Source organism: Apis florea, unplaced genomic scaffold (assembly GCF_048593485.1).
Source record: "Apis florea isolate Af1SG1 unplaced genomic scaffold, ASM4859348v1 contig_3367_pilon, whole genome shotgun sequence".
Taxonomy (NCBI): Eukaryota; Metazoa; Arthropoda; class Insecta; order Hymenoptera; family Apidae; genus Apis; species Apis florea.
The window spans coordinates 4,130,434-4,156,479 of NW_028256746.1; the positions used below are offsets into that span (position 1 = coordinate 4,130,434).

A 26,046-nucleotide genomic window follows, 5' to 3' on the forward strand; every position below is an offset into this window, starting at 1 on the left:
TAATTTCTTAGAAATCTTAGAAATCTGATTCGATTGTTTGTTCACCGGATTCGTGGATGCAAACGTTCTCTCGAAAATTCGAGAAACTTTCCTTCGAGCTTCGATCCTTATTGCAAGAAAATCCAATAGAATTCGAGAATCGATCGAAATCGAACGGCCTCGCGGGAACGATAAAACGGAGGAAACTTGGCGAAAAGTTTTTCACGCGCGCGATAAAAACAAGTTTCGGCGTTGCTCAAAACGACCTTGGAACTTCAGATTCACCGTACAGAACGGCCATAAGCGGAGCCATACTGAAGCTGCAGGAAGAGGGAAAGTTGCACTTGCTGAAGACCCGATGGTGGAAGGAGAAACGTGGCGGAGGATCTTGTAGGGTGAGCATGCAAACACGATTCTCCCTATTTTACACGAGTCGCAGAGATGCGCTCGACGAAACATACCCACCGAATTCTCCGTATCCCCTCGAACGTGTATTTCCTTCCTGGCTCGAGTTTCCACCCCCAACTGGTGGAAAGAAGAAAGGATAGACAGTCATTCCGCGAAAAAGAGATTGTTAAATTCGTGAAATCATGGCCTCGCCACTATACGATGCGCCTCTTATCTTATCCTGTATTATTCTCGATGAATTCCCCCGAGTGTTCGTCGTTGGAATTTCTCGTCCAAAACCACCACCAGGCCTGGCTTTCGACTTGGAACGGAACTCGTTATGCCGGTTGTTTGAAGAACGTAAAAGAAAGAAAGAAAAAAAAAAAAAAAAAAAAGAATCTCTCCCCTTATTTTTCGTTGAAGATCGTTTCGTGGAGATTTGAAAAGTAAAGTTGCGCGGTTAGTTTTTGAAAAGGAAAAAAGTCTCGTTTCACCAGAATCCTGTACGTATGCTCGATTGTTTTTAAAAATCAGAATTTCTTTTTTCCCTCTCAACAACAAGACTCAATGCCTCCCCTTTCCTCATTCTCCTTTCGACCCATAATCCATCGTGAAAAAATCCTACTACTACTACTACTATTACTATAAATTGTTGTTGCTACGAAAAAAAAAAAACAAAAATCTCTTCTCTGCCAACAGGACGATATCTCGAAGAGCAGCTCGACGGCGAACGAGCTGGGATTGGCGAACGTCGGCGGCGTGTTCGTGGTGCTGATGGGCGGTATGGGCATCGCTTGCGTGATCGCGGTATGCGAGTTCGTCTGGAAAAGCCGGAAGGTCGCCATCGAGGAACGGGTGAGTGAGGTCAGATAGCACGTCGAAGAGGGCGTGATCGCGCCTGAAGTAACGTCGTCTAACACGCACCTCGATCCCGACGCGATCTACCCAGACATGCCGCGCGAATACATCAGTTGATGTTCGCGCGATGGTGGAGTTCCTCTTTAATGGTCACGGTGCGCCCACAAAACCACTCGGGTCTGATTCGCGTCTTTCTCGCGTGTGTGCGTGATGGGAGGGAGGGAGAGAAGATCCGTAATTGGGGGATGTAATTCGCGTTTCCGTCCTCCGTTCTCCATCATCTTGTGGATGTAACGGAAGAAATAGAAAGGTAGAAAGATAGCGGGTAGAAAGTGATATTTTTTTGTTTCCAGAGTAATTATTGATGCTCGGGGATGTACGATGGCAATTCGATGAAAAATTCAAAGTTTTCGATGATGTTTGTATATATGTATATATATATATTTCTTTTTTTTCATTTTTTTTTTTTTTTTTTGATCGAGGAACATATCGAATGATATGGTCAAATAATGATGTTGTTCAGTTCGAGTCCGAGGTAGTTGAACGGTTGTTGGAATTGGATATTCGAGTTACGATTCGAGGAAATGGAAATTGAAGGGTAGAAATGGGGTTACGCAGAGTGTATTTTATGGTTACGAAATGAAAATGCAATTCGGCGTGATAAATAGGTTCCGAAGATTTCGATTACGGTGTCCGTGATATTTCAATAGGCGATTGTTATTGGCTAAATGAATTACGCGTAACGAAAATTGTGAGAACGTGTAACGACACAGCGATCTGGGCGCGCTTCAGAATTGTATTATTTATCATTGAAGTAAAGAGGAAATTCGTATTCGTGGGAATAAAATTCGAATAAATATAAAATATGTACGATTTTATTTAATTAAACGCTCTCGTTTCGCGAAAGCAAAAGTAAAAAAAAAAAAACGCATTGGTATTAATCGAGGTATCGGTAGAACAATAAAGATTAAAAATATATATATTTCGGCTCATCCATATTCAAATTTACCGATGAATATCGCAACGATTTTCTCAAAAACTAGAGCTCAAAATTTCGTTCAATTCTTTTCAATTTATTCTATTATTTTTCACACGTTTTCACAATTCCTGCGTATATCCCAACACCTCCTTCCTCGATAGACGAATAGAATTAATCAATAGATTAGGATTAGAGAAAGCGAGGAAAAGGAAAAATTCCACGGGATCCGAGCGATGAAATTAAGACGCGGCTCGTCTCGAAACTCGAGCGCGAAAACCTGGCACGGAATCTCGCGTGTCTACAATATGTATTCGAGCTGCCGTTTGCGTACGTTGAAGCGGTAGGCAAACAGACAAGTATTTGAGAAGGACTCGTCCACAAATACGGATATGCACAGGTTTGCGCGGGTGACCTCGTGTACTCGTAAGCAAACAATTCCATCAGCCGGCAAACGTCTGGTATTGCTTTACTCCTTTGGAGCCCGCGCTACTTCAGAGCGCAGCACAGCAGCCGCGATACTCCCCCGAATCCCTGAGCTGCTATAATAGAAAAGTGAACGCGAGTCGAGGATCTTGATTGGTTTCTTTGTTGATCGAGTAAAAAGTAATTTTCATGATCTAATTAATCGTTCGTCCATCGTTATTGTTACAACAACTTCGCTTCTAATGATATTCAATTTTTGTTTATTAGACAGAAACGAAATTTCATCCATCGTAGCACCTTTTTCAAATTCATTTTTTTTTTTTTTTTTTACCTCTTCCTTCTCTCCAGAGGGAAAAATGTTTCGCGTATTTCGACTTAATCGATTCGATGTCACCTGAGAACGCAATCTCACCCGAGTATTTTCGTGTTCTGTTTTAGAAGCAGAAATCCTCGGGGAAACCGATCTGCGAAGCTTTTACCGATCTACACTAGCGGATGAACTTGTAGGGATACGTTTGATTTGAACCAAAATAACAAAAAAAATATATATATATATATATATATATATATTTTATATATATATATATATTAAAAGAAAGAGTGAGAAACGAAACGATAGAGAAAGAAACAGGCACACACGCAAAACTGATTCCTATGCCCGAGAAAAGCGTATCTGACCCGACGGACCTAAGGAGGAACTCCACCACCAGTGATCGAGAAAACTGTGTGAGAACACTGACACAAACAAACTGTAAAAAAAAAAAAAAAAAAATTGAAACGAAACGTATAATCAAAAAAACGAAAAAACAAAAATCAAAAAAAAAAAAAAAAAAAAAAAGAAGGAGCAACGATCCTCGACCTTTCCAGTTTTTTTCTCTTACACCCCTCCCCATCACGAAATCTCGACCGACAATCTAAACCGGAACGTTATCGACGGAACACTAGCCAATCGATATATATTATCGGATAACGTACGGTGTCGTTGGAATTTCATTAAGCAGAGAGAAAAGAGAGAGAGAGAGAGAGAGAGAGAGAGAGGGCGAAGAAGGAATGAAATTAAAAAGATAAGGAAGAAAAGAACGGAAGGAAGAAGAAAGGAAAAGAGAGTTCGAAGAGAATGTTTGATTTGAAAAAAAAAAGAAAAAAGAAAAGAAAAAAGAAAAAAAAAGATCGTTTCTTTTCGTCCGCAAACCTCCCCTAACTAACGATGGTGAAATGGTGCAGATATTGAAATTGGAAAGGTCAACGCGTTTGCCATTTGCTCATATCAAACCTTTTTAGATTAATTGACGACCGACTTGAAGCCTCGCAGCGAGAAAATGGAAAATGGTATCTCGGACGGATTGTTGAATGAAAGGGTAAAAAAGAAAAGAAAAGAAAGAAAAGGATAGCAAAATTATAGACGCGGCGTGGCTTCTTTTTTTTTCCTTTTCTAATGGACTCTCGCCGCGATCGCGACTGAATCATCGTGCTACACACTAACGAACTATTTACACGAACAATCACCGATTTTATACCGACTTTAGATTAATTAATGTATAGCGTCAGATTGATAACATTTTATTGTATGTACATATTGCGTAGCTCAAACGAGTGAATCGATGCATTCGCGAGAGAGGGTGCACGCTTATTTCTAAACGAGGAAGCGAAATAAGAATAACAAGATGTAAGCGGAAGCGAAATACGAGTCGAATTATACGAATGGTGTATATAAGAAAACTTTTTCAAATGCACACCGGAAACAAGCGTGCACACTCCTCGACGATTGAGGAGGATAAACTCCGTTATGCGATAGACGATATTCTATATGTCTCGATTCGTATAAAAAGAAAAAAGAAAAAAAAAAAAAAGAAAAAGAAAGAAAAAAAAGCAAACTTTGTACGATACGAAACGAAATAGGGAAAGAGTACGCAAAGTGGTCGCAATCGATACGTAGGTGTTAAAGAACGTGTTTTCGAAAGGATACGCGCACGATGTGTGACAGTTTAGTATGACATTGTTAGTTGTGTCGCAATGTTTCTTGCCTCTCTTTCTCTCCCGCCATGGATACGCAGGAGGTGAGCAACTCTTTTCTACTATTGTCTCTATCTCTGCTACTCGTTGTGTCACAGCACTGGTCCGATCGACGGATGATCGTAGAGCATGAGATATATTGTTTTCCGAATCGAACGATACTTTTTTTTTTCTCTCTCTCGCGTTCGATATATACCGCAATGATGGAAATGGAATAATTGAAAATATATGGAGAATTTTTGAGACGAGACGCGATATAAAAATTTATGGAAAATCTTTGGTTCGCGCGTCGGTTCATTTGTTCAAAGTTGTTTAAACGTTGTTATATCTATTGTTATATGTATATATGTATATATTTTTTAAACGAAGGTATATCATAGAGAGGTTTATGAAAAAAAAAAAAATTAAAAAAATAACGTTTATCAAAAGAGAAGTGTTTCCATTTCCATCGGTGTTGTTTCATTGTTATTAATTGAAAAGGATAAAAAAGAAAAAGAAATAATTCTTGTTGCGCAAGTATGATGTGATTACAACCATTTTTTTCAATCCTTTGTTATCCCTTTTTTTGCGAACTGAATTTTCTAATTAATTATCACTTCATTTTGCCTGTTTACAGCTTGGATGTCTCGTTTTCAGTATCAAGATTTATTCGAATAAAAATGTGCAAACTGTTGTTATATTAAATTATTTGAGTTGAAAATGATCGCACGAATAATTATAAGAAACATACTCTGTCTACATATTTGCTTGGTCCTTTATTACTCTTTCTTTCTCATCTTATATTCACAGCTTTTATTATTAAAATAACATTATTAATCGATGTCGCATGCATGTGTTTTTAACGGAATTCTTTATTTCGACAATGTCAGCTTCGTGCCATGACGCGTCGTACAAAAAACCGATTTGACAAATTCCGATTCAAAATTTTCCCTCTATTGTACACTCTTAATTACGATCCAACCTATAATCCTAAAACGATATTGGACGATGATCGACTACCATGTCTTTAACCCTTTACGTATTGATGCGTTCGGTAATGGTTCAACGATAATCAACGACGATTCACTGCCACATCTTTGATCTCCGTCTAAACGCGATTGAACGTATCTCTCTTCGAAAGAAAAAAATTGCATAAAGATTCCCTTTAAATAATTCTACTTCCCTCTCCACACGTTAAATAACACGAATAATTAAAAAAATTGCAATAAAACGATATACACGTGTATATACATATATACATAATTCAATGTAAATTCTATTCTCGTCGATATAAAAAGTTTGATGAAACGACGCATTTCGCAAGCAAGCATGATTCCGTTTGCACGCGTCATCGCATATGGCTGACCATGCCTTCCGCGAAGGAAGCAAGGATAAAGAGGATGCAGCGGTGGTTTGCTGGAACTTTCCAGAAATCCGTGTGCTCCGAGATGGCGAGCGAGCTGCGTTACGCGCTGGACTGCGGGAACGGGACGAAAAAGCCCGTGAAGAAGACGCTGTGCCGCCGCGAGAGGCAGCAATCGAACCTGTCTATCGTGTCCGAGGAGGGGAAATACCCGGCGTGCAACAAGTACAGACACTTCGTCGGCAAAGCGCCGTTAACTTGAAGCCCGGATCACGAGGAGGCGAGCATCGAGTTAATGGATTCGAGTCGCGGATTCGATGACGGACGATCGTGAGAGCGATCGATGAGGTGCAACAAGGGAAGCAACGAGGCGTGAATCAAAAGTCTGCCGCGACATGGAAACCATCCACCTTCACCGCTTGCTTTATCTATCTCTCTTCACAACCACTGCTTTTCTCTTCTCTGTTTCCTTTCTTTTTTCTTTCTTTCTTCTTTCTTTCTCGATTCTCTTTTTTCTCCCTCCCTCTCTCTTCTTTGTCGTTGCAAGTGACGCGAACGAACATGGCAGTTCTTCGACTAATACTTTATAGAGTGTACAATCGTTCAGTCGTTAATTGGAGCTCGCTGGAATTTATCGTACCGTGCGGGAGACAACGGCGCGCGCTGTTTGAGCGGAAAGATTAACGAGCAGCTTCGAGATCCTTTGTCTTTCGTTGCGCCACTCGTGGCAAGAGAGGGAGGGAGGAAGGGAGGGATGGAAGATGTCTCTTCTGGTGAACAGGAGAGGGCGAGCCACGCGGTGTAAACTCTCGTCGTTTCGAACGACGATGATTCCTCGTTGTTGTTCCCCCCCCCGATCATGGACGACCGATTGTGACAAAGTAGAGTGGAGAAAAAAAGGGGGGGGACGGGGGGCGGGGGAGGGAAGGAGAGGAGGAGATTGTATGTGGAGGAATATTCAATTCCATCACGTGAAAGATAACTCGTCTCATTTTGATCGAACGGTATTTAAACGGTTATTTTTGCGTTAATCTCGATCGTTTTATTTGTAATTTATCGTTCGAGTCTTAATTCATACCGAATTGAAATATTCGTTGCGCGAATATTTCCATGTTCCATTGAATCCCGTTGAACTGCTTTCGAGATTCGAAAACATTTCATTTCAAATAGATTATTAATATATATTGGGAAGGGGTGTGAGGGAGAGGAAATGGCATCGTTTGTTGGTATCCTTGATAATTATTTTCCACGCTCGCTCGCGCCGATAAATTCTATTGTTCAATACATCCTTGTCAAATATATATTCCGTTCTAATATTTTGCTTAAATTATTAGCGAAGCGCAACATGGAATAATATTTTTTTTTTTTTTTTTCCTGAAACTTGCACTTCCTTCGTTTCCGCTCCATGAATTTAATCCCCGCGATATCTCTTCATTACATAAAATTGTAAAATATATATTCCCAAATATATTAAAGACCGATGTAATCTACGTTTGCGCCATTTATCCCATTATTACTTTGTAAAGGATTGAATGGCGCGTCGATATCTTCCGCACGATATCGCGGCAAATTTAATGAATTTTTTGACGAATGTCGGCGGGAACGATGGTGAAAAAAAGGAGGGGGAGGGGGAAGGACGAGTAGCGTGGGTTCGATATCGATGCGACGCGAACAAAGGAACATTGAATCGAACCGATTTCGTTGCTGTATGTCGTTCATTTTCAAAAAAGAAAGTACATCGTCGTGATCGTTGGAGAGATGGAAGAAAGAGGATAATTAACAATTGTATAAATATCACTGTCTGTTCAATGGCGATGTTCGACATACAACCGTTTTTTAGTGTAAATAATCATACTCATCGTTAAAGAATTACGAATTAAACCATCCACTCTATGGGATTGTATCATAGAAAGGGGGAAAGAAATCTGTTCACAAATCTGTTTAAATATTTCGATGCTGTAAGATAAACGTGTCCATGCGTGCGAGCGTCGTAGATGTTTCATCGAATGTAGATAGGATAAGCGATTTTATATTTTTGTTTTGTGTACAGTTGATCGTAAGAAAGAAAAAAAATATCCGAATTTGAATTTATGTATTATATTTTTTATTCGAATTTCAAAGAATATCAGTTCAAAGATTATACCACATTATCTCGGAATAAAGTCGTGTTTGGATTAAGAATAAGACTTATAAGACTTTTTAATTTGGCAAAAAGACACAGGAAATGTTTAACGTAACTGGACATTTTTCGATCAACTATAACGTATACCCTCGTTCGTGAGATTTCGAATTTCACAGTATCTCGTTATCGCACAATTTCATCGCTCTATCCACATCTAATAATTCCGTATATTCATTAATTCCGTGCTCGATATTAATCCTTTGAAATCCGTACGTTAATTAAAAATCATTATCACGTATAAATAATACCTAGTAGTAATACCTACTGCAAGTGAAATACACGTATTGAAACTATTCAATTAAAAATTAGAACACGATTCGCGCAAAATATTTTCAACGCGTTTTTTGACAATACTTTACGATCGACGTGAGACCTAACGTTCAAATAATTCTTCCGAAAAAAAAAAAAAAGAAAGAAAGAAAAGAAAAAATAATTGAAAATCGGAAAATTTAAATTTTCTCCTTCCTTCGAGAGTCGAGTCATTCACATTTCATTCGATGGATTTCGTGACCCAACAATGCTCCTTTCCTAAGCGTCCAACGATTCGAGGGATTAAGCTGGTTAACGGAGTTAATGGAAAGCCTGGTACATCGGCGTTCATGAACGCAACGGACTGAGCAGTATTAATTTCCGTCTTCCGTCTCTCGTCTAAGGCGTAAACACGCGCGAATATCGTACATGCACAGATGCCAGACCAGCCACTCCAAAATCATCAATTTCCTGATGCAGATAGATCGGTGAAACGAGATTAGCGACGAAATTCGAACGTTCGATAGATATACCTTCCACGCGATTGTGCACGATTTCTGAAACGCTATGTACAAATCCTAGATTTTTCTTTTTTCTTTTTATTTCTCTCTCGATCTTTTTTCTCTTTTTCTCTTTCTTTCTTTCTTTCTTTTCTTCTTTTTTTTCTACGCGTGTGTGTAACGTCGACCGTGTGTACACCGGAATGGAATCGTTTTTTAAAATTATATACGTACAAAAGGTTGCGAAAGAGACCCGCATGAAACCGACACATTCATCACTCGCATACGCACGAATGAATCTCGCGTATAATATACATACGTATTTGTAAATATTGTCTGTATCGCGTACTACACATTGCGTTCACAACGTAACGAGTTTGTTAAGAGCTAATTGATTATATACTTCTTACATAAAAGTGTACTACGAGCATCATATTAAACGTGAATAAAATCATCGTCTGTAAATTCTCAATGGACGAGTTTCGTTTATTATCTGGAAATAATAGCGTGGATGTCAATTGGAACGTAGATATATTTAAAATATCGTAAATTGGAAGTTAAGAGAATAAACTTTATAAACGATGAAAAATATTTAATTCAATGGGAATTTTAATTTATAGAATAAAATAACCTAAACCAATCATTCGTATCCTATGAAATATCCATTGAAATTTATTTCAACATTCCTTATTACTTTTTTTACGTAGCATTGTAAATCGCGTAAAAATTCGAAACATTTCAATCACTCGAAAATTCCAAATTTCACGGTATCATCGATAATTAATTCATCGAAATTTTTATTCGTTTAAAAATATCGTCGATCGAATACTTAAAATTTCATCCGTTGCTTATTTTGTTCCTCGTATTCCATCGCAGTCAAAAAATTTGCTTCGTGTGATATATATTTATATATCACACGCGCCTTAATCCGAAAAATTCCAAATTTTATAACATCATCGATAATTTTAGTTTATTCGTAAAATTTCAATCGATCCGAAATTCCATCGAAATTATTATTATTATTTTTTTTTTTTTGAAACACGCATTTCATCATATCCACTCAGAAAATTATTAAAATTTAAATTATTATTATTCACGCATTTCCTTTATACAGTGATCCAAAAAAAAAGTTCGAAAATTTTGAAACTTTTGGAACCATCACCAAATACAAAATCATACAAACTTTACGCATCGATCTGATTAAAATCTGTTAAAATTTTCTTAAAAATTGCAGTCAGATATTATATCGACGTTTCCACTTTCGGTATTTTTCGACAGTTGTCCATGATCGATCGATCCAGGTGTAACGTTCATCCGGTCCCAGTCAGAAAATTATTCCACGCGTAATATACTTAAACCCCGCGTCATAATCCCCTCGTTGATTACGACAGAGAAGTTCTACGTTAACCACGGCCACGTAATTGGTCCCCGGGAAGTTCTACTTTTACATCAATTGCCCCAGCCTTCACTCTTCGTTCCCTTGATTAGTGAACTAAATCCCAAACCGCTAACGTAACTCATTCACTAATGTATCCAACTTCCACGACTCTTACCTTCTCTCTTTGTCCCCGCTACAGAACACTAATGTACCTATTTAATTTACTTCGTTCGAAGTCTCCGCCCGTTTCTCTTTCCCCTTTTCCCTCGCCTCTTCTTTCTCATCGGTCGATCTATACGTATCTCGATCTTTTGTTCGTTAAATCGCTCTCTCCGTTCTTCCTTCCAAACTAAGTTTTTAAACGTTGCATACATTTACGCTTATTTAGGGGATGAATTAATTGGTTCGAAAATTAGAATTAAAGGAAAGTGTATTAAGGGAAATTGGAAAAATGGAGAATAAAAAGGCGAATAAGTCGTTTGTAAATTTTTGTGAGAAAAATAAAATGATAAGGTGGAATGATTAATTGTTTAAACGTTTGAACGAGGTATTCAATTTTAAAATGGAGATCTTTATTTCTCCTCGAATGATAAATTCACGTTTCTAGAGATTAGTGCAGAATTTCTTCCGGGTTTAAAATTTCTTTTTGCTTTGTTCCATTAATTTCTTGGAGAAACGAGATTTTTTTATGAAAACAAACTGATAATATCGACAGTAACTTGAATAATAGATGGATCTTTACGTCGAAAATCAATATCGTCGTAATTCTCAAGATACGCTTTATGTTCTATGTTTTCATATAAAATATATTTTAGATTTGTGAACTGAAAGTATGGATGCACGTGTTCAAATCATCATCCTTTTGATACCGAGATATCAAAAAAAAAAAAAAAAAAGAAACTTTGAATCATGCTTGAGAAAAGGTGTTATAAAATCCGAATCGTGTCTAAAAGAAGCACATTTCTTGAAGAAGCTGTACGCTTTATCAAAAATAAGAGTCATTTGCTGCGATTTTATATTATGATGTTCACGTCATGTATTAATTTTTTACGAGGAACTACGTTTCACGGTAGCCACATTGTCGACAACAACACTGTGCCTAGGGATTTCTTTAACTTTGTTCCCTTAATGGTCTGTTTCTGCTGGAAAAACAAAGCTAACGTAATTTCAACGGTTTATGAAAGCAATTTCCAATGATTTGGCATGAAACGTTTCGAAAACAAAAAATTGTTTAAAATTATCGTCGCACAGAACTGAAGAGAAGAGGAACGATAAAAATGCTAATGCGATTCAGTGTTGTAAAAAAAATACTAACTTTGTGTAAGCGTATCAAAGAATTAAAAAAAAAAGAGAGAGAGAGAGAATAAGAAACAAATTTTTCCAATAACTTTCTTTAAAAAATCCTCTATGAAGAAAAAATGAATAAAAGAATTAAAAAATCCTAATGTAAAAAAATGTTATTTAAAAACCCTTTCTTTCTATCCACTTTCTAAATAAATTTACTCGAAATAAAATCCAGACGACGCGTTCCATATATTCTCATCGCTACAAGCACGCGTCCAAGCAAATCCATAAAAATTCCCGCACTAAACGCGACTAAATCGTAGCACAAACTTTAGGAACGGAAGCTGTATCCGTTTCCACACTTCACACGATGCAAACGTTCCACTTCCGGAAATAATATCGTGCACCTCGTCCCTCTCTTAATCAGCGTTGAAAAAAAAGAAGAAAAAAAAAAAAGAAAAGAAAAAAAAAAAAGAAACCAATAAATTTTTATTGATAAAAATAACAACAGCTCTGAACACGTATGTTTGGTCGAAAAAGTAGCGGCGTTGCGTCTAACAATAAGTTAAGTTTCGAGGGTCTGGATGACCGCCATGTTACGATATACAAATGAAATCCAAGTAGTTTGGAAGGGAGGCCGCGTGTGCGCAGTGAAAAGGCTGTTCGAGAAGCGGCGTTCGGAATTAGAGTGCATGCCGCGAGGTTCGTTCTGAAAAGCTCGTATATCAAACTTCTGTTCCAGGTAACCAAACCGTGTGTAATCGTAATTTCGAGGTAAGTCTCCCTTTCACGCTTGTCGCATGACCATTCTGTCCTTCCGGTTTAACTCCCGACCGCCATCGCTCTAACTAATCGTTCGACCATGAAACGAACCTTTCGTTCGTGCTACGTTTACGGCTTCCTCCTCATTGCGTGTCTTCGATCTTCGACGATTCGCGTCTCGCGATTATTAATTCTGCAATTTTCTCTTTTCTTTTCTTTTCTTTTCTTTTTTCTTTCCTTTTCTCTGTTTCAACTCTTCGTGATTTAGAATCGCGAGATAATTATTTTTGCGATAATATCACGTACGAACGCGTAATTCAACGACGATCGTTCGTTTCGACGATATTTAACAATGTTTAGAGACGTTCAACGATGCCACTCCACGAAGATTTATTTCCACCATTATGTCTCTTGTTATTATTACCGTTATTTATTGCATACTATTATTTTCGTTAGATATGAATAGGGAAAGGAAAATAATATTGGCAGAGGTACAAAAATGTAAGCTCGCGGAAAAATCGAAGTTCCTCGAAGAGGAAGAAGAAGAAGAAGAAGAAGAGGTCAATTGTAGAAACGTCCTGTCTTTTAATAGCGATGAAGGAATTTTTAGCGAAGTGGAGTGGTGGCACGTGGTGGAAAACGAGGCACTTCGTGGAAACGGTCGTGATGTCGTATAGCATGACACGAAACAAACGGGTGGCAGCCGATCCCACGAAAACACTGGCCGATTGCAATTCGATGGAAATTGTGTCACAGTGCTTAAGCGACAAGCACCGGTGACGGCGACGCTTCGCGTCTAAATATAACAGGCGTCGTAACGCGCACTCGAAGATTTTCGTGTGTTTTTCGAGCGATTACGGCCGCCTGGATGTGGCGCGTTGACACGATGGCATCGCGACTTAACGAATTAAAATTTAAAATTGAACTCGATGGAACGGATGGAATGAATAATCTTTCCAACGCAATCGATATTATTTGATTTTATTAACGAACAAAACAATTTTCTAATATTTCGAACCTTAGTCGAGTTTCAAACCTTATTCGATCAACCTTGTTCGAATCGTATTTGGAAATGATGTATTTATAGAAGATTGAAATATTCTTCGAGTCACTTTCAGAGATTTTCACTCACTATTTCTCTCTCTCTCTCTGTCGAACACTTAATAAATTTGATCTAGTCTGTCAATATTCGAGCGTGTTCGCGATATACTCGATCCCGTCACTAGTCGACGCGTTGACGGATTATTGGTGAGCGTTCACGCGCATCGATACGCGCGAAATGACCGCGAGAATGGCTCGTGGGATGAATGAATGAATGAAAAAGGACGCAGACGAACAAGCGTAGCGTGCATTTGGCAAGGGGACAATCGTGCGACGCTCGAAAATCGCATGTCGACGCTTGTGTTCGCGCCGCGACGAGAAAATACGCAGCGGAAAAATTATCCCGCTAAAATTATCCCCTTAAGATGGCCGATCGACTGAGTCGCGTGCTCCAATTTTTCTCGATAATTGGAATAAAATTCAGGCTTAGGAAAAAAAAAAATAAAATTTACCTTTTGTAAATTATGAAAAATTATGATTTGGATGTTTCATTTTTCGGAAAGAATATAATTCAATCGTGGATTTCTCGTTGCGGAATTCTCTCGTTGTGGAAAATCGAGCGTTCCATCCCGTTTTCGAATCCTCTCCGAATTCTTCGAGACTTTCGAGCTTTTCCTCTCAAACGGCCTCATAATCATTTCCACAACGTATTCGAAATGAAAATTCGCGAGGATGAGAAAATCAATCTCGAGGGAGGGTCTGTCAGATTGCGAGAGACGTCCCCTTTGGCAGCTTCGAATAAATAGGCGGGCTGAATATCGAAGGATTGATTTTAGACGGTTCTAAATATTTACGCGGCGTCGAGAATTCGAGCGGTGTATATGCTTTCCGGCTGGTTTACACAACGTCGCGTGGTTAAGTGCTCGTTCGAATCCCGGCGGTCTGCTCGAGCCATGAATCGCGTGTACACACGAATCTCATTGCAAATAAATTCGCGTCAGCCCGCCTCGTCCGCCTGTCTTTGAAGCTAATCGCGGTTTCATGGGGTCAGCTTTTGCCCAGACAGATTCGGTTAATCCCTGTTGTTTCGTCGGGGATGTTTATCGTTTAAACTATCGCCCAGAAATCGTCGAGAACGTTAATAAAATAACATCGCGTGCTTTTTCTAAACACTTTTTATTACACGATTATCCTCGGTTACTCGAACTCGAGGGTAATAAACTACGTTTATTGAAACGAAGCTTCAAACGATTATTTCTAATCCAATTAATCAAATTAATCGATCGAGTCCAATTACCTCAACTACTGATATTTAAATTATAATAACCGAGATAGAGAGAATCGATAAATTATTATTATAATCGAACTGTTTGTTATCGATTGTTATCAGAGAAATAGAATTTTGAATACGAATGACAAAATTATTCGTGTTAATAATTTTCGCGCGCCGCCCAATTTCGTGAATTTGTGAACTTAGCAAAGAATTATTACACGCGAATATTAATCACGCACGTGTTAAACATTCTTCGCAAGATGCTCGATAGAAAAAGAAACTCGCCAATATCGCCTTTCTTAATTTAATTTTCATCATTTCGTCCTAGATAATGACTATAAGATGCTGGTCAAATATCTTCCATTGATCTTCCTCCCCTGCGTTCTGGGATTCCCTAGGAAAGTCCACATAGGTGAGAGATAAAAAAAAAAAAAAAGAAAAAGAAACTATATAAATTTTGTGGAACATCCAGTTGGACGCGCAAAGTGTTTCTAACTATCGAATCCGTGTCTCGTCGTTAAACTTTAATTTCGTATTAATGTCCCCGGTTGTCAAAGTTGTATATTCTCTTGTATTCGTCGCCATCGTTTCCAGCTCGCGTTCCGCAAATATTAATAGAATAGAACCGTCTTCGAATGTCGTACGCGACACGTGTTCACTGTAATTTCTTTTAGGAGGGTTATTCGACGATGACGCCGGAATTCGACGTACCTTCGAAACTTCCATAAAGGCGGTGAACAAAGATCGACACGTGAACGAGGAATTTTTAAACGTGTTCCTCATAGCAGAATCGAACGAGGTTGGGACAGATCCGTTCGAGGTGTCGCAGAAAGGTATTTTTTTTTTTTTTTTTTTTTTTAATCACCATTTCGAAACATATCGTTCTATATTATTCGTTTTTGATTTTTAATTTGAAAAAAAAATATTCAGTATGCGAATTGATGGGCACGGGGGTGGCCGCCATTTTCGGTCCGTTAAATAGGTTCACCTCGGAACATGTGCAGAGTATATGCGACACCAAGGAAATACCGCATATTTATGGTAGATGGGAACCTTCTCAACCTCGTGGCAAAGGGATAAATTTATTCCCACATGCTGACACACTCGCCATGGTACGTGAAATACGAGAAGTGATTTTGCCTCTCTCTCCGTTTTGAAAAATTATGTCCATTTCCTCCTCGATCGTTTCGATCGATCGTGTTTATGGATTTAAATAAATTCCGATTCCGCCGCTCTCCGTCAATAAAATAATTCACGCTCTTTCGAGAATTTCGAAATACGCGAAATAACGTGAAAGGCTGTTCGCTTCGTTCACTAACGTAGGTGTGTTTGACATGGCTGCCAGATATTCGATCAAATCATAATCGATTTCGAGTGGAAGATTTTCGCGATACTGTACGAGGGAACGGATAGTTTGATCCGTAGTCATCGATTGTTGGAGATTAAGGATCCAAAGAGACACGGGGCATTTCTGTACCATTTGGGGCCCGGACCAAACTACAGGTGCATTATTATTCGTAACGAACTCGATAACTCGAATCTTCCTATTGAAAAAAGTGAGTAAAATTTTTCAGGAAAGTGATGAAGGAGATAAAAGACGCCGAGTTCGAGAACATAATTATCGATTGTTCGATCGACATATTGGAAGAAGTGTTGAAACAGGCGCAGCAAGTCGGCATTATGTCCGAGAAGAACAAAATTATAGTCACTTCCCTGGTAATAACAAACCAATTTCTTTCGGTCTCTTTCGTTCGAGATACGAGAAATTTTCTTGAAATTTTACCCAACTTCCCGATTTCAGGATCTCCAAACGATCGATCTAGAACCGTACCAATATTCCGGGGTGAATTTCACGGGGGTGCGTTTAATCGATCCCGACTCTCTCAACGTGTCGAGTATCGTGAAGATGCACGAAGCGGAATGGGGTTTGGACAATCCCCGTCAATTAAGGGTCGAACACGCGCTTATGTACGACGCCGTGCAACTTTTCGCCAGGGCTTTCAAACAGTTGAAGGACAGCATCGAGGGTGACGTGAAGAGATTGCCCTGTAACGACACCATTAACTGGGAGCACGGTTACAGTCTGAGTAATTTTATGAGAGTGGTAAGTTGAATAATATATATATATATATTCAATCGAATTCAATTCTACGATGAGAGAAGTGAATTGATATTCAATTTTTATGAATATATTTCAGACTGAGATGGAAGGTTTGACGGGTTTGATCAAATTCGACACGGCTGGCTTTCGCACCAATTTCCAATTGGACGTCATAAGGGTGACGGAGAACGGTGTGAAGAAGATCGGGATATGGAAGAGCACGAATGCTTCTAAATGGAGCGTGGAATGGCTATTGGAATCTCAACCTCCGAAATACGACACCGAGTTGAGCTTGCAGAATAAAACTTTTATCATTCTAATTGCGATCGTAAGAGAGAAGGACGAAGAAAAGGATTTAAAAAAAGAAATCTCTGTCCCTGATATCTGATACGCGATGCTTTCATCTTTACAGAATCATCCCTATGGAATGTTGAAGAAGTCGGCCGACATGATGACTGGGAATGATCGCTACGAGGGATTCGGCATCGACGTTATTCAAGAGCTGAGCAAAATGTTGGGTTTCAATTACACGTTCGAGGTGCAGGCGGACAATGTGTACGGGTCATATTCTAAGAAGACGAAGAAATGGACGGGGATGCTCGGGAAAATAATAGCCGGTGTTGGTATTTGAAAGAAATAAGAATTAAAATTGGATCATTTTGAAAGATTGAAATTTTGTTGCAGGAGGCTGATCTGGCGATTACGGATCTAACCATAACGTCCGAGAGAGAAGGGGCTGTGGACTTCACCATGCCTTTCATGAATTTAGGTGAAGTGGATCAGAGATCTATTCTTTCGATTCGTTTAAATTCGTTACGAATAATAGACGAATCCTTCTTTCTCACAGGAATAAGCATTTTATACAGAAAACCGACGAAAACACCGCCAAGTTTGTTCTCCTTCCTTTCCCCATTTTCGGCCGGAGTTTGGTGGTACTTGATCGGAGCTTATATATTTGTATCCGTGGTGCTATTCATTATCGGCAGGATATGCCCGGCTGAGTGGAACAATCCGTATCCTTGCATCGAAGAGCCCGAGGTGCTCGAGAATCAATTCACATTTAAGAATTCTCTTTGGTTCACCATCGGTAGTATTATGCAGCAAGGTTCCGAGATTGCGCCCATGTGAGTTTCTTTTTTCTTTCTTTGCTTCCAAAATTTCCGTACACGCGATTCACAATATTAAAACTTGTAATTCTAATATCCAAGAGGATTGTCGACAAGAATGATGGCCGCTTCCTGGTGGTTCTTCTGCCTCATCATGGTCTCATCCTACACTGCCAACTTGGCCGCTTTCTTGACAGTGGAAACGGTGGTGTCACCATTTTCGAACGTGGAAGAATTAGCCAAAAAGAAGACTATTAAATACGGCGCCAAAATAGGAGGATCTACGTTCATGTTCTTCAAAGTGAGTGTGTATTTATTGCAAGCTTCTTTACCAAATATATCGAGTTACGAAATATGGTGTATAGAACAGTAAAAAAAAAAAAAAAAAAATTTATGAAACGATTGTCAGTAGCAATTTTGACAGGATGATTACAGCCTCCCAATTGTTTCAAAAATGTAAGAGACGTTTGAGTAGTACGTTTTGTTTACCAAGTTTGTATTACTATTAACTGTCTTTGATAAAGTGTTACAATTAACGAGTCTTTCGAGAGATTCCTATTTCGTGAACATTTAACAACAATTAAATATTTTTGAATATCTCTCGAACAAAGTTTTTGGAAAGATCTGAATTTTTTTTTGAATTCCAACATTTTAGAACCATAGATCATAGAACCTTCGCTGTTAATCACTTTTAATACAATGCTTGAGCGAATGCAATCGATCGTATGGAAATTAGCCCGATGTTAGTTTACATTTACATCTCCATCGATATTAAAAAATCACCAATAATGCAATAATAATTGCAAAAATTAATACAAATGTTGCAAACTCGAATAACTAGAAACTAGAATTCAATTACATTTTAACATCCTTCGTCAATTTACATTAGATTAGATACCCCTATAGATAAATTATCGAAAAACGTCCCCCCCCCACCCCCCCCCCCGCTTACTAACCGATCAGAGAGAGAATAGGCAAACGAGATTTTAGAGTTCGTTCTAATTCAGTTTTTTGAAAGAATTATGCCCATTCCAAGGATTCCAACTACTCGACGTACAAGGAGATGTACGAATACATGATCGAGAACGCGGCGGACGTACTTCCTCCGGACAATGACGCCGGATTGACGAAGGTGCTCAGAGAGGATTACGCGTTTTTGATGGAGTCGAGCTCGATAGAGTACATCGTTGAACGATACTGCAACGTGACGCAGATCGGTGGACTTCTCGATGCCAAGGGTTATGGAATTGCTATGAAGAAACGTAAGAAGTTCCTTCCACAGAACAACTGTCATTTGATTTTCATTCCGTTGAAAATTAAAAATTAAAAAATTCTAGACTCGCCGTATCGCCACTCGTTGAACACTGCCGTATTGAAGCTGCAGCAAAGCGGTCTGATCACGGAACTGAAGAAGAAATGGTGGACGCAGAAACGCGGGGGTGGAACGTGTCGAGTACGTATAGATAGAAGTTCTCGATGAAACTCGGTAAGAAGAGAGGAGTTGAAACTGTGTATAGATTTTCTATAATGATGCACGTAGGAGGACGGTAGTCAGAGCCAAGCGGAGGAACTGGATCTCGATAATGTGGGTGGTGTGTTCCTAGTATTGACCGTAGGCGTTGCCGCCTCCTTCTTTTACACTATATGCGAATTACTGTGGGACGTTGGATGCACATCTCTACGTGAAAACGTGGGTGCAATCGTTCCACGATAACTGCATACGATGATGCTAATTTTACGAATTGAATGAATACACATTTGCAAAAATACTTTGCAGGTTTCCTTCAAGGAGGAATTGATGGCCGAGGTGAAGTTCATTATAAAATGTGACAATTCGCCTAAACCTGTAAGAAGGAGGAAAGGATCGTCGAATCGAAGCGGGGAGGACAGTACAAGGGGTTGCACGCCACCGTATGGATTTATACCAGTAATTAGAACCTCTGATTCCGATGACAAATAAATTAAAAACGGTATACTTATCAGAGGAGAAATCAATTTATAAAAAAATTTTCAATTAAAATCAACTTATTCAAATCTTCAAATCTCCTTTCCTCCAATTAGGTCTTAAAACGTGCAACACTTTTTCTCCATATTATACGTTTAATTGATCAGCTCGTTGTTTTCGTTGGATAAAATCAAGACGTTCTGAAAGTACGTAGTCATTGTTACTCTCTCGCAAATTAGTAACATTGAATCATGACGTCGATGACACATCTCGTAATACGGGATTGTTAACGGGATTTCCGAATAATCACAAATAGAGACACGATATAGTAATCGATTATCCGTGGAATTATCGGAATCCGATATGCAAATTACTCTGAGTAATATCACTTCATTAAACTGGCGCTCCAAAGACAAGTGGCATGAGTGATAATGGGCGATGCACATTAAACTCGCGACCGTTTCGAATCAAGCCCTGAAAACATTGTTTTGTTGTTTGGCGGACGGCTGTAAAAGGAAATTCACGATTGCCTCGATATTCTGGTTTTTCCGGTTTCCGCCTCGTGTCTGCCTATCCGCATTATACAATTATAGATTGAAATAAATCGTGAAAACACGTGAAACTTTAGATTGAATATTTCTATTCTCGTCGAGAAGTTCTTTCTTCCTTTCGTTTTCTTTGAAACGTTCATAACGTGCGCCTCTTCTTCGATCCATCGCCATCTATTTTCGCCGATGACAAGGCATCCGACGAATTTAATAATTGGCGGCACGAGGGACACGAGTAGAGTGCTGCTATCTCCTACACGGTGCAGAAGCGTCTGCAACTTTGATCGGTAAGGTAGTGTCCGAATCTGGTTCTCAATCGACCACGATACGATTCGGCTCTCCAACACCACAGTTGTTGAACGCTACTCGAACGATAATCGGAATTGAAAAGCATCGATCAACCGATGAATTATTCATTACGTGGGAAGTACGTCCGATCGCCGATGGTATAACGATTTCACCGCAGGAGATGCAAACCTGAGATAGATTTTGCCATTTTATTCGTGTCTTTGTAAATAAATTTTTACCACTCGTTTATCAATCCCGTGACACATTTCTCCTGTCATTGATCGAATTACGGCTCCCCCGAGTCGGTTCGAAGAAATCCAAGGAAAGATATAATGGATCGTTGACGAGGGAAGAGCAAAAGTTACGATTCGCCTTCGAAGCAATATGCGATCAATATGATCACGTACAAAAATAATTGTTAAACGATAGATCGAAAAGTAATAGGATCGAATTTAAAATACACAATTACAACTTGTAACAAGAAAAATAATCGAGTGAGCAAAGGTAGGAATTTAAATAGATCTCTCTATACTTTTCAGAGAGCTACGTTAAATTCGAATGTGAAACCAACGAAATCGAAATTCTCTTCAATGCTCGACGCGATTTCCAAGAATATCGACCAAGTTTAGTTGCAGTTGGAAAAAAGTTTTACGGTCCAATAACGGTAATTTTTTTCGTTCAAATCAAGAAGCACGCTTTCTTATAGTTTTTCTTTGACAAATATTTAAAATTCGTTCGATCGCCCATCGCATTCCCCGTGGTCTCAAGGTCTTTTTGCTTAATTGGAAGAATATGTTCGGCAGAACGAACGAATCCGTATGTTAAACAGCAGACGGTAGACGGTCCTCGAGGCACGGTATACAGTGAAAGACACTCGCTTCCTCGATGTCGGAAGTATCTTGAAGAAGCCAACCAGTAAGTTGACCAACTGGTGGCAAGCAAAACACATCTATCCATCGTCCGCTTTTGCTGGAATTTCCACGAAGACAAAGGCCGACTCTCGATGCCCTTTTTTCCCCCTTGATCATGAACGCTGTATAAATCTTGGCTTCGGATCAGCCTTTGGCATATAAATATCGCGTTAAAGATCTAAGAATTATAAAAAATATTTCCTGGTTTGATATTAGATGCTTTAAAAGATAAAAGAAAAATTTCGAACGAAATCGTGGCAAGATATGCACGTACGTATCGTAAGATTCTAAGCTTTAACTTGTCATTTTTGCATTTCTCTATAAAATAGTATGAAACTCGTTCAAATACTCGTTTAAATCTAAAAATAAAACGTGAAAATGAATCGTATTTTATTTTTGAAACAAACATAAATTTTCAGATATCTTCCGGATACACATCTTCAGATTCAGTTATGACTTTGAATGAGATTGTCAGTTCTTTATTTTTTTTTTTTTTTTTTTTTAAGCGTATAATCATATGCAAAATATGATTGCCTGGTAGATAGAATAAATTCGATTGCACGCTTAATACACAGAAGCTACATTTATAGGAACGAGATTTTAGTTCATCCGGTTAACTGAACTTCTAACCGAACAACTGAATCTATTTAGTATGCGGAATATTAAACCATTAAGAACCAAGCTATGAATAATAAATAGATTTCATATATATACAAAAGAAATAGAAGAAAATATTTCCACGATTTCGAAGAAGATCGCAGCGGTGTACAAGTATTTCATAAACCTGTTCTGCATACTTTCCAAACAACTCTTTCCCAAAAATCACCTGGCCTCACGTTAAAATATCTCTGTTCCAAAAAAGACATTCCTTCGCCGTTACAACGATCGTAACAAGAAACACGAAAATAACCTGGCACATTCCACGCGAGACAACCGAGAACACGAGAAAAGAAGAGAAATCTATATCATACATCGGATTCAATAAAAATCAAACCGTGTCGATTCGTCGAACGGTCCCTTCGGCTCGCATTCCTGCTTTTTTCCCGTCCTCAATTTCATCACCGAAACGAGGAGAACGTAACAAACAAACGTCAAGGAGAACGAAGTCGAACGCAGTGTTTCAGCATAATCGGGGAATAAAAATCACGTAAAATAAGGAAGATTGTATCGATACGTCCAATTTTATCCCTTCGATCTCCCTTAAATGTCCCCGATCTCGGCACCAAAACTCTCGTTTAATGCCTCTTACGTTTACGAGGATCCGGATCGATGACACAGACGGTCAGGAATCCGAAGAGGGTTGGCGAGAGTGGTGTCGGCACGACTTTCCGTGTCGAGCATGGTCGGCCCACCTTTATAGACGCACCTTCGAGGCGCCTATTCAAAGCTACCACCACCTTGCGGGTGGGGATACGTGCCGCTCGTGAGGTAGTATTAAAAGGCCATTAAACCGGGCCGACATGACATATGGCTTTGCGCGTATGCGCGCGACCCTTGGCGATTCTGCTTTGCCGGCAAACGAAACTGCTGCTCGCCTCTCTGCCACCACCACCACCACCACTTACCGCCTCGTACAATAAAACCAGATGGAACGACCAGCTGCCAGACCACCCTTCTTTTTCTTTCTCTCTGCGCGCTTTCCATCTCTGCCCAAGTCTCGCCTCGACCTTAAGTCTCGCGAGTATTAAAATTCGCGGGCGGCCCGCTTCAACTTGGTCACCGATCGAAAAAAAAGAAAGAAACGGATCGATACCTATCGTTTGCGCCCGATGAGTCACGGAACACTCGAGCTGGCCGGGTTAATGGCTCCAGGCGCCGAGATGATCCTCTCCTTCTCCCCGGTTAATCGATATCGGATAACTGGACACTGGATGTTCGGAGGCTCATACGAGAGCCTGTTTTGGTTGGTCCAATTAGTGGGACGGATTTAACCTTCGCGAAGGCAGTAGTCAGGTTCTCTTTTTATTCGTTTTTCGACGTGGACGCTTGCTGCCTCACCTGTTCAATGTCGTTCGCGTCAATGTCGTTCGAGGCGAGATATCCGACGCCTTCTTTCTTTCTTTTTTTCTCGGCGAACGAATTTAAATTTAAATTCCTGCCAGAGAGGGCAGGCTTTTCGATTCGAATTCTAACCCTTATTGCACTCGTATTTATATTTAAGAAGATTATCCAGATAACAAAAGTATGAATGTAATTACGTACGTACTATACGCGAGTTGAAAGGGTTAAAATTCTTCTTATCTATCGCTGAATTTTATTTTCCTCTTCCAAGAATCTCGGTATTTCATCCTGTGTGGAACCCGAGTACAACAGGTGTTTCACGATCAACCATGCTCTTGCCCGCGAGAATTATAATTCTTGGAAAGAGATAGGCTCTGTTCGAACTGGCTAGCCGGTCAGGCATACTTCGCCACGGTTCAACGAGCGCACACCCATCTGTTCTAATTTCTCATCACTCTCGTCTTCGTTACTTATCTCGTGAGATATATCCTCGTCAAAATTCCTCTCGAAAAATCCCTAAACGAATTCCCGTTGGAAAAATAAAAGGGAGCAGGGATTAAGATATGGGATGGGTCGGGGAAAATTAGGGAAGAAGATTTACTTAGATTCAGATCCTTGTGACGCGAGTCCCCCCCCCCCCCCCCCAGATCCCGGACGAGTAATCCGGAATCTCTACGAAAGCTGCACAGACCTCTGGTATTCGTGAAACGCGCGCGTCTGTTTTTAGTAACCAAGGTTTCTCGTTTGCATCGAGGACACCGGAGATATATCCAGATTATCCGGTTCTTTATTGTCCGCTTATTTTAGATCATTCCGTGTCATGTTTCCATGGAATAGCAGCTAGGGTCGTTCCTTGAAAACTCATCGCGTTAACCGCACGAATTTCATAGGTTGTATTATACTCGTGGTCCCGATTCGACCGAAAGAGAATCTCGAAACTTCTTCGTGATTATGATTGGATAGAAAACGCGAGTTCGAGGAGAGAGAGAGAGAGAGAGAGAGAGAGAGAGAGAGAGAGAGAGAGAGCGCGCAGCCGCTACAAAGAACGGGGGACGACGTAATAAAAGGGGAGAGTTAACACGGTCGTAAAAGCTCTTCGTACGGATGGAATAGAATATTAAAGCTTTTTATTAATTAGCGTAATGCGTTTACGGGTGGGGAGGGGAATGAACGATCGTACTTTTTGCGCGTGCTTGTGCGTTCTCGTTTTACCCGACATATTTTTCGAATCGGTAAAAACAGACGAGTTGGATACACGGATAATCCGAGATTACGACGCGATGAAAGAGATTGGGGGAGGGACGACACTGTGTGTTAAGTTACTGTGTGTCGCAGAAAGAAGGTGGATCATCGCTTCGAAACCGTACAGCGATCGTTACAGCGTTCCTTTGCGCTTCGTTATAGCGTTTTACGTTTCAACACACTGTTAAATAATTCCGCTCGATGTGCTTTTTCTTGTAAGATGCTATGCGTTGTTTTAAGATAGGTATTAAAATTGATAGCTTATTTTGGGATAAAAACAGATTGGATTATGACTGTCGTTTCGTCTTTTATTCCGAGAGTATTATTGTCGAACGATAGGAAGAAAGATTTGCGTCACGTAGCGTTTTCAATGTTGTTTGGAAAGATTGCAAATGGAATAGCGTGAAACGAGCAGTAAACGTTCTTTTAAATCGTGTAAGTTTTAAATGAAACGTTCGAGGGAATGGAACGTGTGTCGAAGAAGTTAGATGTTTATGAAGGAACCGGAAAATTGACTATTTATGTCGTTATGACTTTACAAATGGTATATTTGCCAAACGTTACGAATAAAATAAATCTAACGGAGTTGATGATTAATCCGGAAACAATAGAATTTATGGGAATAAATATTCTATTTCTAAGACTTCATTAAAAAAAAAAAAAAAAAAAAAAAAAAAAAAAAAAAATTCAAACGAGAACTTACACTTTTACGATAGCTTTTTTCTTTTTTTTGATGATACGGTTGCGAATAAAGAAAATAAGGTAAGAAGCGGAAAAGGATGGAAAAACAAGTGTTCGAAAAGTTAAAAAAAAAAAAAGAAGAAATTTCATATCTTCGTCACGCGAAATCACGAGCGTGAATGAATTTAAACTTCAGGCCGTGTCGCGGTGGACTTCGATTTATCTGCGCGCGCAGAAAGTGGCGCGCGAGAACCAAACCAGTTTTTTCCAACTGCGCTCTCCGTGCCGCGTTGGCCGCGGTATAAAAATTAATACACACGATATTTCACCGAGTTAACAACGTTCCATGTAACGCGACACCCTTGCCTCTTCCCTTTCGATGTGTTTTCTGACGCTCAGATTAAGAAGAACTAAGGGACAACAAAACAGATTTGACGGAGGCCCATGAATATTGCGCCTTAACGAGCGCTGTTTTGCATAGGAAGAAATGAATATCCAATTAAGAAATTATCGCGGCCTTGATTGATTTTTGCGCCGATACGACGCATACAACGTATAAAAGCGGAATAATTG

General features: G+C 39.5%; 2 protein-coding genes and 1 long non-coding RNA gene across 10 annotated transcripts in view; 2 read left to right on the plus strand and 1 right to left on the minus strand.

The window, feature by feature from the left end:
* KaiR1D (Kainate-type ionotropic glutamate receptor subunit 1D) overlaps nucleotides 1-9,508 on the plus strand; it is a 221,236-nt gene extending 211,728 nt beyond the window's left edge. For 3 of the 6 annotated variants that reach the window (XM_086911861.1, XM_086911862.1, XM_086911860.1), the window contains exons 16-18: nucleotides 259-374; nucleotides 1,066-1,221; nucleotides 5,256-5,459. In XM_086911861.1, coding sequence (XP_086767987.1) covers nucleotides 259-374; nucleotides 1,066-1,221; nucleotides 5,256-5,336 — 353 coding nt within the window. In that variant the 3' untranslated portion in view covers nucleotides 5,337-5,459. Of the gene's footprint in view, nucleotides 1-258; nucleotides 375-1,065; nucleotides 1,231-3,064; nucleotides 5,460-6,048 lie in introns of those variants that run through there. The other 3 variants (XR_015293274.1, XM_086911864.1, XM_086911863.1) reach the window with 3 other exon arrangements.
* The window catches only part of LOC147657022 (uncharacterized), an 84,669-nt gene that overhangs the window by 47,679 nt on the left and 10,944 nt on the right, over nucleotides 1-26,046 (minus strand). The window lies entirely within an intron of this gene.
* On the plus strand, nucleotides 12,191-19,891 carry LOC105736031 (glutamate receptor ionotropic, kainate 2). Of its 2 annotated transcripts, none has more exons than XM_086911859.1 (16): nucleotides 12,191-12,348; nucleotides 14,979-15,062; nucleotides 15,325-15,483; nucleotides 15,581-15,762; nucleotides 15,996-16,153; nucleotides 16,225-16,366; nucleotides 16,452-16,754; nucleotides 16,849-17,079; nucleotides 17,164-17,370; nucleotides 17,436-17,520; nucleotides 17,599-17,875; nucleotides 17,960-18,158; nucleotides 18,894-19,119; nucleotides 19,195-19,310; nucleotides 19,398-19,547; nucleotides 19,635-19,891. In XM_086911859.1, exons 2-16 carry the CDS (start codon nucleotides 14,993-14,995, stop codon nucleotides 19,815-19,817), a joined length of 2,688 nt encoding a protein of 895 aa, XP_086767985.1. In that variant the 5' UTR covers nucleotides 12,191-12,348; nucleotides 14,979-14,992; the 3' UTR covers nucleotides 19,818-19,891. The 2 variants fall into 2 exon arrangements, 1 of the variants encoding a protein (XP_086767985.1); XR_015293273.1 differs by lacking the exon at nucleotides 12,191-12,348 and adding an exon at nucleotides 14,571-14,590 and having other exon boundaries at nucleotides 19,375-19,547.

What these genes read in the sequence shown, in the direction of transcription:
- LOC105736031 (XM_086911859.1), top strand. Translation starts at nt 14,993, where the DNA reads ATGCTGGTCAAATATCTTCCATTGATCTTCCTCCCCTGCGTTCTGGGA. An exon ending in CCCTAGGAAAGTCCACATAG is followed by an intron (nt 15,063 to 15,324) that starts GTGAGAGATAAA and finishes AATTTCTTTTAG; the next exon opens with GAGGGTTATTCGACGATGAC. An exon ending in TGGAATTGCTATGAAGAAAC is followed by an intron (nt 19,120 to 19,194) that starts GTAAGAAGTTCC and finishes AAAAAATTCTAG; the next exon opens with ACTCGCCGTATCGCCACTCG.